This window comes from Chelmon rostratus, chromosome 13, assembly GCF_017976325.1.
Source record: "Chelmon rostratus isolate fCheRos1 chromosome 13, fCheRos1.pri, whole genome shotgun sequence".
Classification (NCBI taxonomy): Eukaryota; Metazoa; Chordata; class Actinopteri; order Chaetodontiformes; family Chaetodontidae; genus Chelmon; species Chelmon rostratus.
Genome location: NC_055670.1, coordinates 13,935,498 through 13,960,983, shown reverse-complemented (window position 1 = coordinate 13,960,983; position 25,486 = coordinate 13,935,498). Strand labels below are relative to the sequence as shown.

The 25,486-nt window shown below is 41.7% G+C and overlaps 1 protein-coding gene across 1 annotated transcript; it reads left to right on the top strand.

The window, feature by feature from the left end:
* The first annotated feature begins 577 nt into the window (after positions 1-577).
* On the top strand, positions 578-24,949 carry slc4a10b (solute carrier family 4 member 10b). Its single transcript, XM_041950142.1, has 26 exons — positions 578-640; positions 1,887-1,928; positions 8,234-8,315; positions 11,285-11,437; positions 11,570-11,708; positions 12,220-12,380; positions 12,473-12,658; positions 14,593-14,681; positions 16,155-16,312; positions 16,421-16,508; positions 17,252-17,398; positions 17,497-17,600; positions 18,817-18,991; positions 19,160-19,293; positions 19,597-19,842; positions 19,986-20,091; positions 20,467-20,628; positions 20,877-20,990; positions 21,118-21,279; positions 21,410-21,661; positions 21,805-21,873; positions 23,649-23,822; positions 23,976-24,095; positions 24,182-24,249; positions 24,372-24,477; positions 24,828-24,949. The coding sequence occupies exons 1-25, from the start codon at positions 593-595 to the stop codon at positions 24,445-24,447; spliced, it is 3,255 nt and encodes a 1,084-aa protein (XP_041806076.1). The 5' UTR covers positions 578-592; the 3' UTR covers positions 24,448-24,477; positions 24,828-24,949.
* The last annotated feature ends 537 nt before the right edge of the window (positions 24,950-25,486 follow it).

Genomic DNA, 25,486 nt, shown 5'->3' with positions numbered 1-25,486 from the left:
AGCTGCAGCACCTCTGCTCAGACGCTCCACCTTTTAGCTCATTTGATGCCAGACTCAGAAAAGCATCTTAAATTTTACGGGACATCCTTTAACAATCATTTAGAGATTAGGGAATTTACTACCCTACAACTTTCTACTGAGAGGATTTTATGTGAAATGACAGCAACAGGTTTGGACCGGGTATTTTGGAAAATCTGGGGGAGTTTGGGAGTGCTGGTGAGTAAGCCTATGTCCACGGAGTCTAATAAAAACCACAATGACACACTTGTATAACTTGCAGAGACAGATTGCACATCCCCAATAACCTTTCCTACACAAAAAAAGGTGGCTGGTTCTGCTGATCAGATGCGAGTCTCCTCACCTCTGCGTCTGAAACACAGGTTAAACACTTCAGGAGCGACGCGTCCGCGTCAGCCCGCAGACGCGCGCATGTTTTTATGAACGATGGCGCAAATCATCGCCGCGCCGCTGACCGACGACGATTATAAACATGTGACCGCTGTGTAGTCGCTCACTCACTGCTACACCTGCCGGGATTACACACAGCGGAGGTTTCTGCTCCAGCTCTCCGATCACCGCCGGGAGAAGGAAGATGGACACCGCGGACCAAGGTGCTCAGATAGAGCCGCTGCTGCCGACGGTAAAGAGCAAATGATCTCTGGGGACAAATATTTACCTATGTGGATGAATATTTCAGGAAGACTTTTTATCCCGTCTGTCAGGTTAAATTTATTCTGCTGCGATCTGCTAGAAGAGTGATGGTAACGTTTAAAAGCTGCAGATAAGAATGCAGTTTCTCCAGGAGGCGGATGCAGAGTGTTTAACATCTCCTCATACCTGTGGAGCTTTGGGCGGCTGTGGCTCACCTGCAGGAACAGAGAGAAAATGCCTCTCTGGCAAAGATGATTGACAGGATGTAAGATTGCAGCATGATGTTGCATCACTGGTGAAATCTATTCTTTGTGAGCCAAACTGTTGCTCAGTCTTTAGAAGCGTGGTGTTAAAGTTACTTTCTAAGTTGGAACAGGCGCAGCCAGGAGGCTTTGACTGGCTCGTCTTTTATCCTGCAGTATGATGCTGTTTCACAGTGTAACATACATGCTGTTGGTGGAATGATTGATGTCCCGTTGCTTTGTGCTATATGACAAATCCCTGTCATGGCAGATGTGCTATTAATACAGTAAATTCAGACAGCAGTGACCTTATGTCACTGCTGTAATGAAACTGTGACATAGATTAAGGTTTATGTAAAATGCATCAAAAGTATGGTGGTCATGCTGTTCTGACAAAGTCCCAGACTGTACAGATGTATACTGCAGCAGACAGCTCACACACAGACGTCCTTACAAAAACAAACCATTTCTACAAGTATTATTTTGGAGAAATTGGTAAATCTTATAGACATTAAAGAAAATAAAGTCTCAGAGGATGTTCTCAGAGACACGTGGGCTAGCTGTCCCCGCTGGTCTTTGGACATTTTGGACAAGATTTATTGTCATTATCCATTTGCTGTTTACATCCAAACAGATTTTTCCACTTAGCTGGAGGTTTTAAACAGACAGGCTTTTAGACTGAGAGTTTCTTTGCTCTGATTTTCGCCACACGGCCGCTGTTTCAAAATGTGAGGTCGCAACCTGTCCTTAAAAGTCACTGAAGATTTAAGAATCTAAAAATATCGTTTGAGAGTTAGTCTTTATTGTGAAAGTGTTTTGAGTGGCTGATTCCTTCCTAGATCAAACTGATTATAATGCGATATTCATATTGTTTGTATAAATACACACACACACACACACACACACACACACACACACACACACACACACACACACATTTGTATATAAAGCATTTTACCAGTTGCACTACAGTGCTAATGTTTTATCTTTCAGGTCAACTCTTCCTTTGGCTCGTCAGTTGGACGTAGAAGTTTGGTGAGTTACATTCCCTGGGCTTTATGGCTTCTATCACTATGAGGGTAAAACTGGCACATAAAATGCACATTTTCTTAGATCTAAAGAGTGCGAGCAGAATACAGAGCCACTGGTAGAGCTACAGGAACACATGGAGCAGCCAAGCTGACTTGATGCAACATGACAAGCTTACTTTGCATACTTACAAAGAGGAAGGAGAGGAGGCACGGTATGAATAAAGCTTCCCCTTTGATTAGATGTTGCCGGGCAGCAGCAATGATGTCACGGCTGTAATCTCACGATGAGAGACTGGTGGCTCTGTCGATAGATGCTCAATCACAAATTACAGTTGTTTGGCACAACAGAAGGGCATCAGCGGCTACCAGGCATGGTGTGAGCTGGGCAGCAGGAGCTCGCACTGCAGAGCTCAGCTTTCAGACTGCGTTGCACTGATTATATATAGTGGAGGACACGGAGGAAAAGCTCATGCATTCTGAATACTTGGAGGCTCCTTGGCTCTTAAAATACCAGGTAGGACATGACCTCATGGCCATCTTCGCTGTTGTGACATTATAGCTAATGTACACACTGGTTTATTGATGTAAAGTACTGTGTGATTGAGGGAATCATGTGGTTAGCAGAGGGCAAGGTGTTTATGTGTTCAACATGGGTGTAAAATCCTGGGAAAAAGTGGAAAAGGAGCTTCTTCCTGTTGACCACAACTGTTCCATCTCGCAGTGTGGAGATGGATGCACATATGAAGTCTTCCAGAACGAGAGCTCAGAGCTCTAAAACACCTCAAAACATCTCTGAAAAAAATAAATGTAGTAGGCTACTAATGTGTCCTCTCAGAGATGCTGAAGTTTATAGCAGAAACATTTAAGGATTACAGTGCCACACGCAAGCCTGTGCAGTTAATGATATTGCTGCCACTGATGGTTCCAAAAATGCCACAGCCATCTGTAGGGATCAGATCCAAATATGTGCCACATCCTGTGATATCACTTCAGCCGCGTGGTTTGCCAGTTCTGTAACAAGATTTTGCTGGTGAGTAGATCTGCCGTGGTTCCGTGTTAATGTTACATCCCAGCAGCCCTATGTCCGATCAGCCCCTTTTAAATGGCACAAAAACATCAAAATCCACCTAACAGCTTTGTGCATGACTCTGTTCATATGGTTTCATACAGAACCATCATGGACGCATTACATTACAGTATTTTAGAATTGGTAACAAATATTTCTCTCAAACAGTTCACACATTACTATTGTCTTTAAGTATCTTTAATCAAGTTGCTGAGCATAAACCGAAATCCCATTACAGCATAAGGATAGGTGCTTCTGCATGGATTATGCTACCTTACAGTACATGTCACAGAAATGCTGCAGTATGCTTCAGTGGGGCTTTATTTGTTTCACAAATTTGCAAAGAGCAATTCCAAGAGGACTAACTGAAACTAAAGTAATTTCATCAAGGAATAAGAATAGGTGCTCCATGTCGTATAACCCTGATTGAAGAAATTTTGGGACGCAGTGTACGGTAAAATGTAAGTAAAAACAGAGGGCAGCGATTTGCAAATCCCTTTTGACCTATATTCAATTGACAAGATAGTTAATGGTCAAACTGATAAGCTTTATTGTTTTTTGTAAATATACACTCTAAATTTGATGCAAAACAAGTTGGGACAGAGGCGTGTTTACCATGAGCTTCTCCTCTAACAACACGGTCATGGTTGGGAACTGAGGACATTAATTGTTGTAGTTTTAAAGTGAAATTCATATACAACTAAATATATACAATATTTTGCCCCTCACACATTTTGAAAGGGAGGCAGGTCTGGACTGCAGGCAGGCCAGTCTATGAAGCCACACTGTTGTAACACCTGTAGAAAGTGACTTGACATTGTCTTGCTGGAAGGAGCAGGAACATCTACTTGGCAGCATATGTTGCTTCAAAACCTGTATGTACCTTTCAGCAGCAATGGTGCCTTCACAGATGTGCAGGTTACCCACACCATGTGCACAACACACCTCCACACTAACACACCTCTTTGGCCTGGAGGACACAACGTCCATGATTTCTAAGAACTAAAAACGTGGACTTGTTAGACCACAGCACACTTTTCCACTTTGTGTCAGTCCATCTCAGATGAGCTTGGGCTCACAGAAGCCCGCGATGCTATTGGACGTTGTTGACACGGTTTCGCTTTGCATGGTCCAGTCTTGACTTGCATTTGTAGATGCAGTGACGGTTTTTCAAAGCATCCTAAAGCCCATGTAGTAATGTCCTTAAGTGCAGAGATTCTTCTGGAATCTCTGAATCATTTGATGATATTATTTTTTTGTTCCTGTCCCAACTTGGTTCAAACGTGTTGCTGCCATCTACCAAAATCAATGGAGTTGATGAGGTAACTCTTTAAATATATTGACTTTGTACTGTTTTCAATTAAACATATGTCAAAAGAATCAGCAAATCATCACATTGTGTTTTATTTATGTTGTACACAGCATCCCAACTTTTTTGAATTGGGGTTAGGGGTCCAAATTAGGAATTAATGCATCTTTATTTCTTTATTTGTTTTTATATGCGGATATAGCAGAATGCAGCAAGCTGCAGTCCAGTTTACAGTAGTTTTATGTTATGTCAGGTTAAGTTAAGAGTTTTGACAATAGTGTGTGCACATGTGCAACCTGAGGTGTCACTACACAGAGTTCTGGTGGTAGTGGAGTTTGTGTGAGAAAACAGTTCATGAATTATGAAAGATGTGATCATTGGATGCATTTAGTGTCAAAGAAATGAAAAATGACCCACAGTTACGTCCACATTGACTTCTGTTGTGGAGACTCTGTGAAGAGTTTTGAAAAAGTGAGTACCAATTGTAAAAGAACGTTTTTAGAAATGTAACCATTGTATGTGAGCACAGTGCGGAACTAATATGGTCTTATGTGGCTGGTGTGTTAGTAACAAATACTGGCAGTTTAATCTGGGCAGGGATGTTGATCCATGCCCTGTATATTTGTAGACAGATTATGAACACCAGCCTGGCCAGCCCATGTGGCACTGCAGCTGTGAACAGCAGTGACCTTCATTATCATAATGCCTTGATGGTCAACTGGTGGTCAAGATGGCGCATATCAAGCAAGCTTTCTGGATAAAAATACCTACTGTAATAAGTGCTTTGACTCTGTAATTTCCAGTAGACGGGATTGATCCTGCAGAACTCTGTCCAGCAGTAAAGGCAGTTGGATGTTTGTTTTGCTTTCTCAATCCCAGCTGTTGCTGCTTGGATTTACAGTAAATGACAGTGCCAAATGAGTTTTACTCTTAAGTCCATCCCATTGGTGCACTAATCAACGACAGCACGGCGCCCAGTTCTGATAAGTAATCGTGTCTAAATATTGGCAGTGTTTATATGTCACATATTTCAGTAAATTTGAGGGTTGTTTCAGTCTGTCAGTCCAACACTTTGATCCAGAGTGAAAAATCGAGACAACTACTAGATTCTCGTAGTCCACAATCCCTTGACTTTTAATCAGGCACCACAGTTGCGTGTAACTGAATTCCTCGTAGCATGCTAATACTAGCATGCTAACATGCTAATATGATATTACAGATTAGATAAGAATGTCTTAGATCTCTTCATTATCGACAGATCATTTTCACTGGCTATTTTTGCTGAGAATTGTGGCCAGAAAAAATAGGAGACAGGCCGAATCTCTGGACGAAGCACCGCTGTAGTGGCACCTGAACTGTGTTGCTCATGCAGGATGTGCAGCTGCCACAAAAGCAAGATGTTTCCTGCAGGGCGATGTGCACAGCTGCTTCCCTCAGCTTTCCTATGGAACCTTCTGGGACTGTCTCCCATGCAGTGGATAAAGTTAGTCCCAGATTGGGCTAATTTTTTTCAGTAGATAAACCACCTGCACTATACCTGCCCATCAACAAACAGCTGACAGACAGAGACAGAGTACATTTACTCAAGTACTGTGCTGAAGTAAAATTTTGGGGTACTTGAGTATTTCCATTTTATGCTACTCCACTACATCTTGGAAGGCAAGAAAAAAGAAGAAAAAAACATTGCGACATTAATTATTAAATACTTTGCACACATGGACTATTGATTATTCTTGATTAAGGTACAGACAAGAAAATAATGTAAATTAGCTCCACATGTAACAGATGCACACATCAATACATCAATAATTATAATCCAATGAAATAATGTGACTCTGAAATCAGCTATTCAACAGCCAGCCTGTTATGAAAACAGGCCTCCCAAGATTTTAGAAGTGATTTTCAAATTGTGACAAGTGACCTAGATTTAAAGAAAAATGATGTATTAATATTTTGCTAAAATCTTCCCAGATTTGCCTCAAATTTTTTGGATTTTCCCTGTCTGCACCATGACGAGCTTTCATTTCGCAGGTCGTGACTGAGCTGCTGGTTTTGTTCCTATACTGACCTCACCCCACCCTACCACAGCCTCTCCACACTGGTTATGACACTTTTGTGCTGCCTGGCGCCCTCATTAACATGCCCATTCACTGCTTGAGGCTGTGCAATTTGGGTGTGAATGTTCATGCCGAGATATGATAATGTCTTGGTGTTCAAACTCAGATTCATGAGTGTAATGCCTGCCTGCCTGCACTGACAAATACTGATTTCTGCTGGTTTTCCCTCTTACCACCTACTCCCTCTCATCGTATTACATAAGAGGGCCGACATTCACACCACAGAATGCTGGTTCTCACAGTGATCCGACTCTCATCGAGCAGATCCATGTGCTCTGCGCCATCTCCTGCTATATGCAATGACTGTGTGTCCTGCTGCAGGTCTCTTGTTGAGCTGTCACAAAATGTTACCAGCTGCGTTAACTGCTAATTAACCTCTGTCACATGTGGAACAGGCGTCCAGCACTGATAAGCCTGGTGGCTCTGTAGGACCGGAGAGTCCATGGAAAATCTCTTATGTTCAAAGAGCTTTTAAAGCAACATTATGCAAGAATTTGCATTTTCTGCTATTTGGTGCCTCTACAGTTTTCTTAGTGCTATTCACTTATACACCACTGTCGCAAATATAAACGTGCATTTGTTATGATTACATTACCTATGATCAAAACCTAGCAAGTCACAACTTTGCTAACACGGCCAAACAAGTGCAACAACACAAGAAGTAATTTAGCAAGCCAGCTAATATTACTTACTAGTCCAACAGCAACAAGGCTAGCTTGGCGAAGCTCTCGCCGACAACTAAAAGCCAGCCTGAGATTTACTCATCTCTTGATGTCTGTAGAAGCTGCTTAGCCCGGTTCTGTTGCCTGCTCACCTGGCTCCGGGGCTTAAACCTCCTCCTCTCGGTGGTACAAAGCTCCTGCGCTAGAGGTGTAAACACTGAAACTCCCCCGGTGCTCCGCGCTCCCAGTCTAGTCTGGCCAGAGTTAGCTAGCTGACTAACTGGCTAACAACGGCTAGTCAGCTAGCTGATTAACTAGCTAATGATAGCTACAGTTAGCTGAAATTAGCATTTAATTTAGCAACATGTAAAGCTGTTTGTTCACCAGAAAACATTTCTCCATACAATATGATCTATTTCACCAAAATCAGTGTAGCTGGTGGTTTGTGATGTAGTGCCGTAACATATGATGCCCTACCCAACTTATATAATGCAAGAAAAGGCCTTGAACACCTGTTTAGTAACATGATATCAAAGCTGATCATCATAAAATGGTTTCATTTATTTGAAATACAGCCTGATGAATTGTTTTATCTCTTTCCTCCAGTTAAGAACAAGTGTGAAGTGTAACTGGATAAGTGTGGGTGGTAGACGATGGGTAAATACAATGAAAAAAAAAAAAGGCCAGTTAAGGAGAATGTGAACTTGCAAACTTTTTGTAAATAAACTCAAGCAGTGATTCACCTGCGTTAACAACGTAGTACAGGTCAGTGCAAAGGAAGCTCCATGAACAAGAGTGAAATTTTAAATGTAGCTGGCATGTTTATGGTTCTCAAAAGCTTTCTATTTGGACGATGATGATGCTTTCCTCATCAAGATGAAATGTGCAATTAGTATCAGTGGTAACTGCGCATTTGGTTGGATAATGTGTTTATTCATAATGCCCTCGAATGTGAGGCAACACCAAGTCAACAATCGTTTTATTTCGTGCGATGTTCAGCATACATTAGTGTACTGGAAGATAACGTTGTCTTATGCTCCACTTTCAGCTGTGCCGTGTATCAGTGTGTTATGACTGTGCTTTTGAATAATGTTTATAATGTATAATGTTGAATATGTGTTTGCGTGCATCTGTTTGCCACTATGTTTCCAACAGAGGAGTGATGACGAGGCCGTGGTGGACAGAGGAGGAACACGATCCCAACAGGGAACCAACTTTGAGAAGGAAGATCTTGAAGGTACACGAACAGACACTGAATGCATCTGGATAACAAAAAGCTTCAAGCGGCGAAAGGCTGCTGCAGCTAAGCCCGCCTACTCTGTCTTTGCAACTGCTGCTTTCCTCTTGACAGCTTTTCCATAGTTAAAAGAGGAGAGTAGAGTGGGAGGTAGAAAACTGTGGGTGAGCTGAGTTTGCATCAGTAATTTCATAACCAGTAAAAAACATGGACAATCAAAACAAAGACCCAAACGTGGCAGCTGAGTGACTTTGGGTAACTAACGGCCAGAAGCTTTCCCCATCCGTATCTGCAGACACAGATAACAATACATTGCTTTTTAGCTTTTTAGTCAAATTAAAAAAGCTTTTTAGCCACTACGGTAACTTTTCAGATATGCCCATAATGAAGATAGACTTCATGCATATAGACACTGTAAATGTGGGCATCTCATGCATGGCTGTAAGGTTCAAGACTCTATGCACTCATTGTTAAGTTCCTCTTTGCAACGTATTTCCAGAGCTCAACAGCAAAGAAAGCCACAGAAGTATAGACTAAAAACTGGCCATCATCTTTGTAGAAAATGGAGCTATTGAGACATATGAGAATCCGTTAAGAACTAATACAGTGCTTTTTGACTGACAATATTAATGTTTTGGTTTTAAACTTAAAAAAGTAATGTTTTTTTGGTTGCAGAAAACCTTGATTAGTTACTTGTGTCATGCATATCCCCAGCATTTTGGCGTAGATGTACTGATCATTGTGGAGAGCACTGTATGTGCTGTATGGGGTTGTCTGGATCTTCATGTCATACTGCAGTGAACTGAGTGGGCTGTTGTACGAGTGCAAACACAGACATGCTCTCTCTATTTTTCTCTTTCTCTTGCTGTCTCATACCTGCACAAACACAATCATGGACGCACACACACACACACACACATAGTTGTGCAAGGCATTTTGAAGGTAAAAAGAATGGATGAACTAACAACCAGGCAACACAGATTCACACAGCAGCGGGCCATGAGTGTATACACACTAATTTACAAACAAGAACAGCAGACGCAAACATAAATCTCTCATTATTACTGCAATGTTAGATTTTACACATCTAACATTTGAAGTGCAAATTAACACTTTCCTTGTCATAGCCATATGCACTCATGTCATGCAATATGCTTTCATGTATTGCCTACATAAAGAGGATACTATACATAGATAGTATACTATCTACTAACTGTCATAATGTTTTATGTTTATCAGATCACTTATCCCCAGTGTACTGCAACTTTTTCACACTTTCACACTTAAAATCATTTGCCCCCTACCGACGAAGACCTTTTTGTCTTTGTTTAATTTGGTCAGAGCCCATTTTGAACACTCATTGAGCCATGTATTATTGCTTGTCTGTAAAAGATGACTATTTCAGGACAAGTTTTTGTGTGCCGAGTGTGAAGTCGACATGTTACAGAAGCACTTATTTGCACGGACAAGAGATCATGATACATATATTCCACTTTATTTCATATTTTATTGGGGACAAGATGGTTATTTATGATGGAGACTGTTAAGGGAAGGTTTTTTGTGAAAGCGGTACAGTAGATTTTTGTGGCTTATTCCTCTTTCTGTTGATATTTTTAGAAGTGAAATAGCCAATATTAAGTGTCGTGTCAATACATTTTTCAGTAAAAGGAGCTGCGGAAAGATAAAAACCTTTTATCCCCCAGAATCATCTTTTCCATCAGCAGTTTCTTTATTTTTTTCTGTTTAAACAGAACCAAACGTCACTATGAGAAAAGCAATAACCTTTTTTTTTATGTTGGCAAGGTAATCCTGATGGGTTGTTAATGATTGTACAGCGGGAACAGGTGGTAGTAACTTGATGCTCATTGTGGCATGGTACATTATATAGCAGCAGTAAGCAGTATTATATTAATACATATTATCTGTGATGCACTTCATCACAGTAAAAACACTCAGGATGTAGCAGGAACACATAATAAATAATAAAAAGCTTAATGGAGTAACACAAAGAAGTACTGCTAAACCGTGATCAGTGAAATCATAATGATTATCTGTAAAGCTTCTTACAGTGTGCGCACACACACACACACGCACGCGCGCACACACACACACACACACACCACACATGCACACGCACACACTCACAATGTTTCCATCATGTTTGGTGACATTACATAGATTTACATTCATTTCCTGGAGACTTCAGACCTTAACCACTACTTGCCTAACACTAACCCCTACTCTAACATTCAACCTAAACCTAAAATCAACCTAACCTTAACCAAAGTTTTCAGCCTAAAATTTATGATTTATGTAATGGGCACTGTGTTTGGGCTTTTTGTGGACATAGCCACTGTGGCATCACCCATTGGTTTGTGGACTATTGTTTTGAAGCCTCGAATTTGGCATTATGGCTGTTGCCATCCTGTTTTTTTGGAAACAGAAGTGGCTGGATTCGGACAAGAGGCTGGAGATAGAGAGGAAAACACATTCCTACGGCCCGATCCTGATTAGATCCGACTGAAAACCCAAGGACAAGGTTGCTACTCCCTAAAACATGCCTTTATCATTTTACACTGAATGGGACCATAATCTACAAAATGAACATCATGATGTATTAAAGAACACTTGAAGGCCATAAACTCAGTCGGAAAATATTTATTGAGGTAATAAATTAAGTGCAAAATAACGTCATTCTCTCATATGCTTGCATACAATCAGACTTCTTTTTGCAACCAGTGGAGTCGCCCCCGGCTGGCTATTAGAAAGAATGCAGGTTCAAGGCACTGACTTAGCTTTTCAGACCTGGAAGCTCCGTCCACTTATTATACTGTCCATGGTTTTGTGTCCAAAATGAAGGTAAGTCCCCACAGTGTGACTATGTCTTACATGACATGGGTAAGACATCGACACACACACAGGCAGGTTGCAGTTGATCCTCCTCTAACCAGTGTGGGATTTGTCCCCAGGCCACAGGACTCTCTACATCGGGGTCCACGTCCCCTTGGGCAGTACCAGGCACCGCAGCCATCGCAGGCACCGTCACCATGGAAACAAACACAAGAAGCGGATCAGTGACCGGGCCCTCACCTTGGTGGAGGGAAGAGAGTCTCCTGTTTATGGTAAATCTCCATAATCATGAACGTACATGCATTATAGCACAGACAAATAGTATTTATGCCTATCAGCTCTTACTAACATAAGATCCTTGGTATTCCACTTGAACCGTTCAGTGTAATTCTTTGTGTTCCCAGACACTCCCTCCCAGAGAGTGCAGTTCCTGCTGGGCACTGAGGACGATGATGAGGAGCATATTCCTCATGACCTCTTCACAGAGATGGATGAAATCTGTGTGAAGGATGGAGAGGTTTCTGAGTGGAGGGAAAGTGCCAGGTACCGTTAGGCTGTCATGACTAAAACGTAGAGTCTGCAAACAGTCATGACCCACATGTCATTACTGAAAGCTCTGATTGAATGGACCGGCCATGCCCGTGATCCCACTTATACTGATGAAAGATGTAGCTGTGTGTCTAGTGTTTGTGTCCCCATTACATTAAGTAATTGCGACTCATTGGTGTAATTGCGAAGGGAATCGACTGCTTGTTTCTTTCTTCCTTTGATAATTGTCAGCGTTAATCAAGAATTTATTTAGCAGATGAATTATGGTCTTCTGTTAAAATGGTAAATCAGACATATTTTATTTATGGTGGTACCCTGATGAGAGGCAATAAGGAAGGGGAGTAAATGAGTGAAACTGAGAGAGAGAGAAAGATGTATTAGAGTTGAATGTGTGGAGCGAGGGACTCAGTATGTGAGTGTTGTTATTTCAGCTTGAACAGATGGCTGGCCAGTTTGTCGTCTGCTGGCCTCCTGGCTCCTGACTGGTACTCATCTCCTGTTGCAGGTGGCTGAAGTTCGAGGAGGATGTTGAGGATGGAGGAGAGCGATGGAGTAAACCCTACGTAGCCACTCTGTCCCTGCACAGCTTGTTTGAGCTGCGAAGCTGCATTATCAACAGCACCGTGCTGCTCGACATGAGGGCTAATACCATCGACGAGATTGCAGGTAGCAGTTTCAACAAGTGACAAGTTGGTTTCTTTTTGGCAACTTAAAACATCTGAACATGAATCCAAATGGCATGTCTGTGTCTACCTTAGACATGGTCTTGGACCACCAGGAGTTATACTCACCACTGGGAGATGAGCTCAGGAAGAAAGTGCGGGAAACGCTGCTGAAGCAGCACCATCACCAGAACCAGAAGAAGCTGGCCAATCGCCTGCCGATTGTACGCTCCATTGCTGACATGGGTCGACGGGCATCGGAGCTCCATCTGGACAAGCATGGTAAGAAAATCGAAGAGCTGTAGTACTACATCTGGTTCCCAAACTGGGGGTCAGGACCATCTAAGAGGTTGCAAGATACATCTGAGGGTCCAGTAGATGATTCCCAGGATAGGAAAGCAGAAAACTATATATATATATATATATATATATATATATATATATATATATATATATATATATATATATATATATATATATATATATATTCACAAGTTTTTCTAAACTTGTGAATTGTTTTTTGGAATTTTACCTCTTCTGGCCTTTATAATTATTTAAATAAAGATTTCTGAGAAGGAAAAATCAGTCCTTTGTTGAGCAGGTTGGGAGGACCCCTTGGGGACCACTTTAGCCTCATTTTTCAACGTGCAGGGCTCCATGGTCAAGTTAACAATAGACTTTCAAAATAAGGCTTGCTGAGAACGATGGTTGATGCTGTGAAACGGGTCTTTGATTAGGTTTAGGCATCAGAACTACTTGGTTATGTCTAGGAAAAGATCACGGTTTGGCTTAAACTAAACATATCAGTTATGTACATTACTTCACTGTTGGTTTCACATGGGACACAAACCCTGGTTACCTGGGTGAAGGTCCTGTGCTTCACCCATCCAGCAACATCAGCCTCCTCCACAGGTGGACTTTTCTCACTCCTCATGCTATGTCTTGTGTTGGGAGTGAGAATGGGCCATCTGTAGAAGTCTATCGAACAACCCTGCGTCTACCAAAGGGTATAGTGCCTTAAAAAGGGTCGCCAAGGGGTCCTGACCAGGCCTCGGTATGTGACGGGAGTCGGGAGTGAGATCATGGTGAGATCAGGGTGACATCACGTTGACGTGCTATATGCAAACTGTGAGATGGGGGAGTTAGGGGTTAAGGGGTCAAAAAGGTTGGGAACCACTGATTTACTGGATTCTGTGATGAATCTGGTCAGCAGTGTTTAAGTGTGGATACTGTACTACTGTTAATGTGCAATGTGTTTGTGTGTGTGTGTCCTATAAGCATATGGTCCCAACTTGCGTATGTTCCCATCGTTTCTTGATTCCCGATTCTATCCACCACCCACCATCTGCCCACCCACCTGCCACAGCCCCACTGAAGTCAACAGGTGCTGGTTTATACAGCACGCCCCTGTCCCTTTACCAGCCTCTACTTAAATAACATATTGTAGAGGGGAGTATTCTCATGATTTGTGTTGATACTGGCAACTCGAAATAGGCTGCTTTTGTTGGGTTGAAGTGGTTGAGCTAAGATTAAAAAACAACGTTCAAAAGTACATTCTGTAAATATACAAATTTGTTTTCTGTTGATCTTCACAGTACAAGAACTATTTGGTTGAAATTTGGGCTAAATTTAGTCCAGGACAGGCTTGTAATTGGAAGCCTTACTTGCCTATATCATTGCCAGCTACATTTCATAAGCTTCAGGTTTGCCAACTCTCCACATGACAAGTAGAGTTACGCAGAACACACCAAACTGTTAAATCATTTTCTAGTTTACTAGGAATCTTGGGGGCACATCATGAACAATTTAATTTCACTGCTGGGGCATTTTCAAGCTAATTTCAAAGCAGCAATCTCAGATAAGCTCCATGTCATGCTTTGTCAGCGCATTAAACACTATAATTGGTGTTAATTTTTGACCCTGCTGTTTAATGCATGCAGAAATTAGGCCAGACCTGTCAGGCAGCTCGGCAGTAATCACGTTAACGTGAGCCTGGATTTTTTGAGACAACAGCAGTGATGAAAATCTGGTTGGTTTTATCCACAGCGGCACCTGTAAAAGCTCTGTGATCTGTGTGTGATCCTCACCCTGGTTTCCCTTTCTAGAGATATTCTGGGGACTTTGTCAGCCTCATTATATTTAGTGAAATAATCAGCTGCTGAAATGTTGAGAAGGTTTTGGAAGTGATTCATAATTCTCCTGTGTGGATTATCCAGATCATATGACGTCCTCCCAGTCTCAGTTAGCCGGTCCAGACGGGAAAGGGGACGCCAGCAGAGAGAACAGTTCTGTGGACTTCAGCAAGGTACAGTACACATGCTGTTGCACTGTAATACATACAGAACTGTGTTTCCAGAGTTATGTGCATGTCACAAAATGTGTACTTTCTTAATTATTTCCATTTCATGCTACTTTATACCTCTACATCCAATTGTACTTAACTCTACTGCAAGTAAGATTTTAGGTGCAAAAAATAGGTCACCACATAAAATACTGTATGATGATCGTCATAGATAGAATATTCAACAAAATATAGTTATAAAGATTTGCTCTACCTTTGGCAATAAACCCTGTGTGCACATCAATGCATCAGCAATAATAATGCAATAATTTAATGCATAATAACACACACACACACACACATACACCCACAATTACCCTGTGACTGAGTGACAGGCGTGCAACCCAAATACATCCCTTGCTCCTACAGTCATCTAGTAAGGGATTAGGATTATAACCATGTTAAGTATTATAAAAGTCATTCAGCACTGATGATAGCCACATGACAAGCACACACAGCAAAGACAAAGATAAAATCCGCCCCCGTAATGTATATGTGTTTAACCTTTTGTCGGGGTCAGTATTTGAACTGTTTCATGTGCTTTTCCCTTTTCACTGAAGCATTTGCACATAAAGTACGCTCTCCTTACATGGAGGACTATTGAATTGAATGCGCCATCCACAGCAGCCTTTTTCTTATACGTGCATCTTATCTTGCAATTTACAATCCAACACGGCTGCAACTGCGATTTATTAATCTGTGCGTTATTATTTACTGGATGCACACAGGAAAATAATCCGCATTACTGTGAGGATTTAAAAAAAACAGCGCTATGCTGTTTATAACTGTCACAATGAATCAATGTATCAAAAATATTCTTTGAGATGGTTCTGCACAGCCGCCCAAAAGCCATATGAACTCGATGAAGGAACAAATAACACTCCAGTCAACACTTGTCAACTCCACATAATTAGCGCTGAAAAAGCAACACCTTTAATATTCCAGAAGATGCTGTACAATGCAGTTCCTCTGCATTAAAGACGAGTGGAAAGCAGATACTGCATAGCTACTGTAAGAGGATCATATGCAGGGTCAACTTTTATCAGCCATCATCCTTATACGAAATAAAAGATTCTCCATTCTGATGAATTATTATGCAGCAGGTCAAACTAACAGCTATGTCTCATATAATCTTCTGTTTCTGTTGTTTCATTTGAACACTTGTTGTTATATCTCATGAGACACAAAGCCTGGATAGCCGGACTATATTTAGACAAGAATCAAGCCAAACCACTTCATCTGGGCTTTAATGTGAGGATAAAAGGGTGAAATAATGACTTATATATAGAAGGCACTTTGGAACATGAATGATGTTTTTCTACTTTCTACTCAGGGCACGCTCTCAGTCCATGCAGCTTAGACGATAAGCTATTCAGAAAAAGGGTGTCAAGGTCTTTTAATGATACTCTTAACTTTGTACTTTGTGTCCTCTTTCAGATAGACCTTCATTTCATGAAGAAGATCCCGGCAGGGGCCGAGGCGTGCAACGTCTTAGTGGGAGAGCTGGAATTTCTGAACAAGCCGGTGGTGGCATTTGTCCGTCTTGCACCGGCAGTCCTGCTCAGTGGGCTGGCGGAAGTCCCCATCGCCACAAGGTTACTGCAGGCTGATTCGGCCATATCTGCCACGAATACATTTTATTCATCCTGCTGAACCCTGACATGTATCTAAGTCCTGATTCAGGTGTCTGTTTTTGTCTTTAGGTTTCTGTTTATTCTCTTAGGACCCTTAGGCAGAGCGCCCCAGTATCATGAGATTGGAAGATCCATTGCAACGCTAATGACAGATGAGGTGAGCAGCCACTGACGAACACCTTATTAGCGCGCTAGCTGCAGAGTTTATTTATTGTTAATGTTTTGAATAGGTTGGTTTAAATGTCAACCAGATGTCGTACTCAGATTTTCTGCAGGCACTTTGCATAAATTCACAGTCCAGCAGAGCTCAACAAATTCCTGAAGTGATGGAACATTTCTCAGCATGAAACAGCTCCGAGCTTTTATGACATGCTTTTGGCGATGAGTCAGCCCTCATGTCCTCCTTTTTGTCTGGGATTTAGGCCGGCATCCACCAACGCTGACGAAAAGATGGGCTCTGACAAATTCCAAACTTAGTTATGCGCTCTTTGGAATGAGTAGATTTGATGAAACTGCATGTTTTAAGGGGAAGAACTGCTGTGAGTCAGTGGTTAACACAGTTGTTTCATAGTGAGCGGGTCCTGAGTGTGAATATTCTAGCCTTGGTTCTGTCTGTGTTTGTATGGGATGTTCTGCACATGTCTGTATGGGGTTAAGCTCATCAACAGAAACAAGTCTGAATGTGCCTGTCTGTTCCATTGCAGTTAAAGTTGGCAGACAGTCCTGCATTAGAATATCCATGAGCCTGTAAAGTCTAAACTGTATAAGAATCTTGAAGGATGTCAGATGTAATGGGAGTGATGCGGCCTGCATGTACAGTGCAGCACATGCACTGCGCCTAGTCAAGGTTTGAGTCGGGAATGCAGCTTTAATCGACCTTCATTATTTTTCCGTCTCCAGGTTTTCCATGATGTTGCCTATAAAGCTAAAGATCGCAATGATCTGATCGCTGGGATTGATGAATTCCTTGATCAAGTGACAGTCCTGCCTCCGGGAGAGTGGGACCCATCCATACGGATAGAGCCACCAAAAAACGTCCCTTCTCAGGTTAGCAGGAATTTAGCCTTTTAGCCTCTTCTCTTTTAGATTTCCTTGAATTTGCACCTGAAAACGAACTTAACCGCTGTGGATTGCATGTTGAACAGGAGAAGAGGAAGAAAAGTAACATTTTACCAAACGGACTTGTAGAGGGCGAAGAGGAAGAGGAGAGCGGTGGCCATGGGGGTCCAGAACTGCAGCGTACCGGAAGGTAGGAAATCACAAAGGGAAAGAATGTGCTGTGTAAAATGAGCCTTTATACTGAGAAATATTATTCTTAATATATAAGTGCCTCATACTAAACTGCGAATAGACAATGCTGTGGCAGTACAGCTTGCAGCCTACTCACTATGCTTGTTGGGGATTTAAGGTTCTTACTGGAGCCACACAGACCACACAGAAAAGAGGTTGCACTCAATCTTTAGTTTATTTTCCGTTGCAGGAATTGGGAATTGGTGACAACTGGATGAGTGCCAATGGTTCTATAAAGGCAGAAAACAGAAGTACAACATCTTGTCTAATGTAAAATATATACAGAAATAACCTTCCAGCAGTTACTTGTTCTTTAGTCAAACTTCAAATTAGCGTCACAATAAACAAGTAAAATCAAATCATCATCCATTTACCTTATTAGCTTAATCAATAAATATAATCCTAATCAATAAATTAAATAATTCCAAAGACACATGGCGCATCAAACAAACTTCCAGTTGCATTTGTTTAAGGACAAAGAGAGGAACTCCCGCCCATCCATCCCTGTACTTATAGGGGAGGCAGTGATTGACAGGTAATCAACCTGTCAATCACTGCCCTTTAAACCGACTTGTGGAGCAGAGGGGGAATTAACTCTGTAGTTTCTAACAATGCTTACTATTTTATTGCAGAGAATTTATTTATAATTAGACTACTCTGCCTCCAGAACATCACACTACACTTGTTACGTTTTGTAATTTATCAGGAACTCAGAGGGAACCTGCACTGCAGTTAAATATTATATGGGATTTTGTAAATGCACTTCTTCAGATTGATTATTTAAAAAATGTTTTCAGTGATTAAAGTTGTTCCTGAAAATCTTCAAAAATGTATCTAATAGAAAGCATGTTAATGTTGACACAGAGCGTTGAATAATAAATGGCATGTGAAAGAATTCTATAGAAATAACGTATGTCAAATAAACTGTGATTGTTTTCTAAAATGAGACTTAAACTGAATAATATTCTCGAACAAAATGCACACTGCAATGCTGTTCGGCTATTTGTGTGTAAACTTGGTCTGTAGTAGTGGTTGTGAAGTGGTTTCCATAGAAACATCCTGCTTTGAGATGTCTATTTGCAGTTACAGTTTTTGAACACAGAGGACTATCACAGTCCAGAGCCGAACATCAGGAATAAATGAGAAGAGTGGCGAACTTCTTTTTCTACTTCCAGGTGGTTTGGTGGTCTCTTCCTAGACATCAAGCGCAAGGCCCCCTACTACCTGTCCGACTACACTGATGCTTGCAGTTTACAGTGCGTGGCCTCTTTCCTCTTCCTCTACTGTGCCTGCATGTCCCCTGTCATCACCTTTGGAGGACTGCTGGGCGAGGCGACAGAAGGACGCATAGTAAATCACATTCACCTTTCCTCTAAATGCTCGTGGCGTTCTGCCAAGACGAGCCGTGCACTGCTGTACACGCCTCTCAGTACATTAAACCAGGCAAACAGCTGCAGTTCAATATGGTTAAGATTTTTGAACTAACGATCCACCAATAATCTCTCTGTCCCTCCCCAGAGTGCAATTGAGTCGCTGTTTGGAGCCTCACTGACTGGAATAGCTTATTCCCTGTTTGCCGGGCAGCCCCTCACCATTCTGGGCAGCACAGGGCCGGTGCTCGTTTTCGAAAAGATATTGTTCAAGTTCTGCAAGTACGTTTTCTTTTCACGCGACTGTGCATGTAAATCGTGGCTCTCAATGAGCAGTGACTTTAATCTACACATTGCATAATTTTGCGATTGCATTGTCAGATGTTTATCATTTCTCTCAAACATCTGGCCTCCTATGGATCATTAAATGTTGTGATTATATGGACAAAAGACCATTTCATGATTTCATTGTGATAATGACTTCCTCCAATCATCCACATTACAAGCTTTAGATAATCAATATATGATGCGGTTTGAACTCAGATATGTCCCACAGTGATTTATTACGGTTTTATCTCCACACAGGGAGTATGGCTTATCCTATCTGTCCCTGAGAACCTGTATCGGTCTGTGGACAGCTTTCCTCTGCATCGTGCTGGTGGCCACAGACGCCAGTTCCCTCGTTTGCTACATCACACGTTTTACAGAGGAAGCCTTCGCCTCTCTCATCTGCATCATCTTCATCTACGAGGCCTTGGAGAAACTTCTCCACCTGGGAGAGCACTTTCCCTTCAACAAGAACAACAACCTGGACAAACTCACCATGTACTCGTATGTGGACACTTATTCTCACACAATATGCTGTTAGAAGTAGGGAAAAAAGGATAATTACTGAGCACATTCCTTAGAGGTACTGCAAATCCCTGACAGATGAGGGATTATTTAGTCACCCAGATGTTCATGTGCTTCCACAGATGTTCATGTGTTGAGCCTTCTGACCCCACCAATGGCACCCTGAAGTATTGGGAGATCAATAATGTCACCGCCTCAGAAATCTACTGGGAAGCGCTGGAGGTCAAGGTACCCTCCACTGCAACCGCAGTTAAAAAAGTAGAGAAAAGTAATCTGTCAGTCATGATTGTTTCAAAGGTAAGGAAAAGCAGGAATTGCGGAGTTCCACAAAGACAGACTAAAAAGGACACATTTAGGTTTTCCACCTTAAAGTGGCATGCTCTCCCAGATGGAGGAAGCTGAATAGAGGAGATTAAGGGCATGTGGGCTGGATTATATTGGATTACTCATTGCAAATCACTATAAAAGCAAAAATTTTGCACTCAGTGAAGTTTTTTGCGGATGTTCATAAACCCTGTTTGTGGAAACCTAGACTCCGCTGATGCTGGTTTATTGCTAATCATGCGATAAGTATAAATATCTACCCTCTACCTGTTGGTGCAGGATTGCATTGAAAAGCAAGGGGAGTTCGTGGGCAGCGCCTGCGGCCCTCATGGTCCCTACGTTCCTGACGTCCTCTTCTGGTGTGTCATCCTCTTCTTTTCCACCGTCATCATGTCCGCCTTCCTCAAGGACTTCAAGTTCAGCAATTACTTTCCCACAAAGGTACAATTCTTTATACATGATGATAGCATTTGGGGGCATGATGATCCAAGCATGAAGACAAAGCTGCTACAGCCGCTAAAGGTGGCTTTGGTTATGTAGCATAGTGCAGTGGTGCACTCTTGTGGTCAAATATAGGTACTGCGTAATAGAAACAAGGACATTTGGGAAATGGGGAGTCCTGTTTGGGATTAAAATAAATGAAACTGCAGTATTTAAGGGGCATTTTTACATGTTTTTCTCTTCCTCAGGTGAGGGCCATCATCAGTGACTTTGCTGTTTTCTTCACCATCCTAACCATGGTCTTAGTCGACTATGGCTTAGGAATTCCTTCTCCAAAACTAAAGGTTCCCAGTGTGTTTAAGGTGAGCTAGTCCATGAAAGAAACTGCAAGCCAGATAAATTCCTTATCTAATTGCAAAGTCCGGTCGCCTGTTTTCAACAAGCTGCTATTTATGTCTGATCAAAAATGATCTTTTTTTTCTAAATCAGCCGACCAGAGATGATCGAGGTTGGTTCATCAACCCACTGGGGCCCAACCCCTGGTGGACTGCGGTCATTACAGTGGTCCCAGCTCTGCTTTGTACCATCCTCATCTTCATGGACCAGCAGATCACAGCTGTCATCATCAACAGGAAGGAGAACAAACTCAAGGTACTTCCTGCTCCGGCTTTGAACTCTGGTTTCAGACTGCATTAAAAAGATGGCTTGTGTCGCATCTTGGAGACACGTACTTCAAAATCGCTCTGTTTCATCTTTATGTGCTGGTGCTTTCTCCCTTCAGAAAGGCTGCGGGTACCACCTGGATCTGTTCATGGTGGGGGTGATGCTCGGTGTGTGCTCTCTGATGGGCTTGCCCTGGTTCGTAGCAGCCACCGTCCTCTCCATCACCCACGTCAACAGCCTGAAGCTCGAGTCAGAGTGCTCGGCTCCTGGGGAGCAGCCCAAGTTCCTCGGCATCAGAGAGCAACGCTTTACCGGCCTCATGATCTTCACCCTCATGGGCTGCTCTGTCTTCATGACATCCGTGCTGAAGGTCACTTCATTTTGAGTTGTTCTCCCAGTATTATTCACTCATGCTGAAGACATGTAACGCCCCTTTCTTAATTATTGAGTGCAGTGCAGCAGGTCTGCTGAAATAAAGCAGTTACTGACATAATATTGGATGTTTGTTTTCAGTTCATTCCTATGCCGGTGCTGTATGGAGTGTTCCTGTACATGGGAGCATCTTCTCTCAAAGGCATTCAGGTAAAAAGACTTGAATTTGACTGTATTTGCATTTTCTGTAATGCAGGACTTGTGCATGTGAATATGAAACTTTTTCCTTTTAGATTATCTGCGTGGCTGAGACTTAGACAGACAGTTGGTCTGTGTGTTTAAGTTTTAATTTGTGGACGCTCTGGATAATCTGTGTAGACTGTTAATTCTCACCAAGCCATGATAGGGAATCGCCTCCATATTGTCTTGCTGCCCAGATAAAAAGTGTTAATTGGCCTCTAGTGTGTTCCCAACGTTTACGGAACACCTGACTGTTATTTAATTGCCTTGTTTACTTCTTATCTTCTTCACTTTGGAGTTCTATTATTGTTTGGAAAATTATACTTGAATTGAGACAAATACTTTTGGAAAAAAAAAAGATTTTTATTGCATAGGTGTCCTTCTATGCTTTTCATTAGATACAGGCTGTTGCAGTACACACCCAGCAGACACAGAACAACTTTTAGCTTTATGGATGTTGGACTTCCACCAGCTGCTTAATGCTGGGATGGCAGCATGTTGTCACTTTTAAAGAGCGTTTTTTTTTTAAAAAGGTTGCCAAAATGATGCTAAAAAGCTGCAGAGTTGATGATGAATGATCATTCTTTGTAGGTTTGTCACCTTTAGGAAGCCTTTTACAGTACTTGTGCAAAGGTTGTGGTCGCCCATCTCCAAAAGTGCATTATAAAGCCCGATAAGATAGTGACTGTAATTAATATTTTTTCTTGTGACAACAATGTGTCAAATGACAATGTGAAACGGCTCGCTTGTAGTGATGACTCTCCAGAGAATTATCACCTCAATCTGCAGCTCTCCTCGGCTTTATAGAGCTTAATAGTGAGTTTCAGCTCATTGTTCAGCTGTCCAACCCTCAGATTAACTGTTTTGGTCCAACCTGACCCCTCTTGTTGACAGGCCCGGAGGCACGAGGTTTCTGGAATCAATGATGCAGACCCACACAACAGCGAGGTTTTCAAAATAAGGATAAATTTATTAACTGAAATCGCTCAGGATGAAATACAAAATAAACTTGGCAAGTTAACAAAGTACAACAAAAGGCGCTAAGGACAATAATGACTGGCAAATAGCAAAACTAACTATAGCTCAAAAGGCTAGGAGGAAAAGTAACAAACAAAAGACGCAAGGCTAGACTAATCACTATGGCAAGGTAGCAAAGTTTAAACAAAAGATATAACTCTAATGACAAGACTTACAAGGAGACAAGGATCATGACAGCAAGATAGCAAGGCAGTACAAGACATGGCACGAGACAATCTGGCACAGGACAAAGGGAGACTATATATACACGAGGTAACAAAGAACAGGTGGAGACAATTAGGGCGGGGTAGACAATCAGACAGGAGGGAAACACACCGGGAAGTCAGGGGCCTGAAACGAGAGGAGAGTTAGGTTTCACAATAAAACAGGAAGTGACAAGACATGACGCTCGTGAACAAAACACATTAACAAATCTGACGAGACATGACACTTGTCTAACTCTCATAGCGTCACTTGGTTTATTTTTTTTTTGTCTTTGTAGGATATATTTTTTTGAACTTTTAAGACCTGCTGTATTTGGTCTTCTGTTGTATGATGTATCAGAAGTATGTGTGTATTTGTTTTAGTCTTATTGGTCATTTTTGGCAGGGGATTACCTCCACAGATGTCAATATTGTGTTCACAGCTGGTTTCGCTGCCCCCAAGTGGCCAAAAAAAAAAGTCAGTCATTGCAGGTTTAAGAGTTGTTTGTCTTTTATTCCCTCCAGTTCTTTGATCGTCTGACACTGTTCGGTATGCCAGCTAAGCACCAGCCAGACTTCATCTACCTGCGACATGTACCCCTGAGGAAGGTGCACCTCTTCACCATCATCCAGCTCAGCTGTCTGATTCTGCTCTGGGTCATCAAGACCTCCAAGGCTGCCATTGTCTTTCCCATGATGGTGTGTGAATATTCTGATTATATCATCTGCAGCACCATTACACAGGAAATATAACTGTCAACACACGGCTAATTTAAGCATTAGTGGGGCTCATTGTGTGTGTTACACATGGGATTTTTGTGACGTTTTCGGTCCTGTGTGTCAATTCTGCAGGTGCTGGCTCTCGTGTTCATCAGGAAGCTAATGGACTGTTTCTTCACCAAGAGAGAGCTGAGCTGGCTGGATGACCTCATGCCAGAGAACAAGAAGAAGAAGCTTGAGGATGCTGAAGAGGTGCTGTTACTCGTAGCCATGTGCTGATTTCATTTCATTTTATCAGTGTTCACATGCATTTAAACCTGCGTTTTCCTCACCCTCAGGAGGAGGAGGAGCAGAGTATAGTGGCGGAAGATGAGGGAGTAGTGCAGATGCCGTTAGAGGGGTACAAGTACGTTATATTACATTTGGGATGTTTTACAAGTAACATGTACACAACAGGTAATTTGTTAAATTTGTTAAATTGTTGCATTAAGATGGTACTAAATTGTTACCTTGTTTCTCTTTTCACAGAGGAATACCCATCATCAACATCACAGATGAAATGTCCAAAGGGTCTTTTGGAAATACTTGGAATGCCAACAGCTAAGACGTTTGAGAAAGACCTCAAAGCATTATGGTGAGACTCTTTGCATTGCTGAACATACAGTATACACACTCAAAGCTTATGGAGTTAGTGTTGTGTTGGCAGAGGTGAAAAATAGCTTTAAATGTGTCTTATTATGAATTACAAAAGCAGCATCCGTTTGACTCAAATACAAAGAAAATGAACATCTATAGTACCTTGACGTTCAGTGATTCACGGGTCTACATTATGTGTCGACACTAAAACGCTTAAAGAGCGCTAAAGAGCTACTTTTACTCTCTTTTGTTGCTAACAAGACAATACACGCTCAGTATACTGTATGTATATCTACTAATTATACTAATTAATTATATCTGTCTTTTCTTTTCATACAATGCTTACAGTATTTCACAACTCTGGTGTGCAACGTGAGAAAAGTAAGATGAGGAAGATGGAGGTGCGTCTTTGTCCATGTCCTTCCTTTGTGTTCGTAAACAGATCCGTATTTTATGCTGCAGTTTATCAGTCCTTCAAGTTAAGTCTTGTAAATCTCTGTGTGTTAGTGAATAACTGTGTTATCTAATGTGTCAGAAACATTCGGCTTCTTCACGAACCAACGATTGTAAACTATGGAGATGTAAAAGGTTGGTCTTGCAAAGAGACCGACTCCAAGTTTTTGTCTTTAGATGAATTTGTATTTATTTTGTTACATACTTTGCATTTTGAAAAGCCATCGTAACATATCCTTAGATTCTTTATCTATTTATATACTGATTTCCCATAATTCTTTATTGTTGTAGACATTGAATGATGTGAAAATGAATGTGACGATCTAGTAAGTAGAAGGTCATCCCATCATTCCAGGTCATAACCATATAAGCCATGCATAAATGTGTACAAATCCCTGTAACGTGCAAAGAAAAATACACATTTCTGATGTCTGTTTATCAGATGGGACTATTTTGAATTCCATATAATGGTTGTGAGAGATAGAAATGAGTGCTTGAAAGTGATTGATAAAGGGCAATATACATCTCTTAAAAACCAAATGCAATAGCACTTT

Bases quoted from the DNA above. Each gene is read 5' to 3' on its own strand.
- slc4a10b (XM_041950142.1), top strand. From the start codon at position 593: ATGGACACCGCGGACCAAGGTGCTCAGATAGAGCCGCTGCTGCCGACG. The intron at 11,709-12,219 runs GTACCGTTAGGC...CTCCTGTTGCAG, and splicing joins GAGTGGAGGGAAAGTGCCAG to GTGGCTGAAGTTCGAGGAGG. The intron at 16,313-16,420 runs GTTACTGCAGGC...TTTTGTCTTTAG, and splicing joins GAAGTCCCCATCGCCACAAG to GTTTCTGTTTATTCTCTTAG.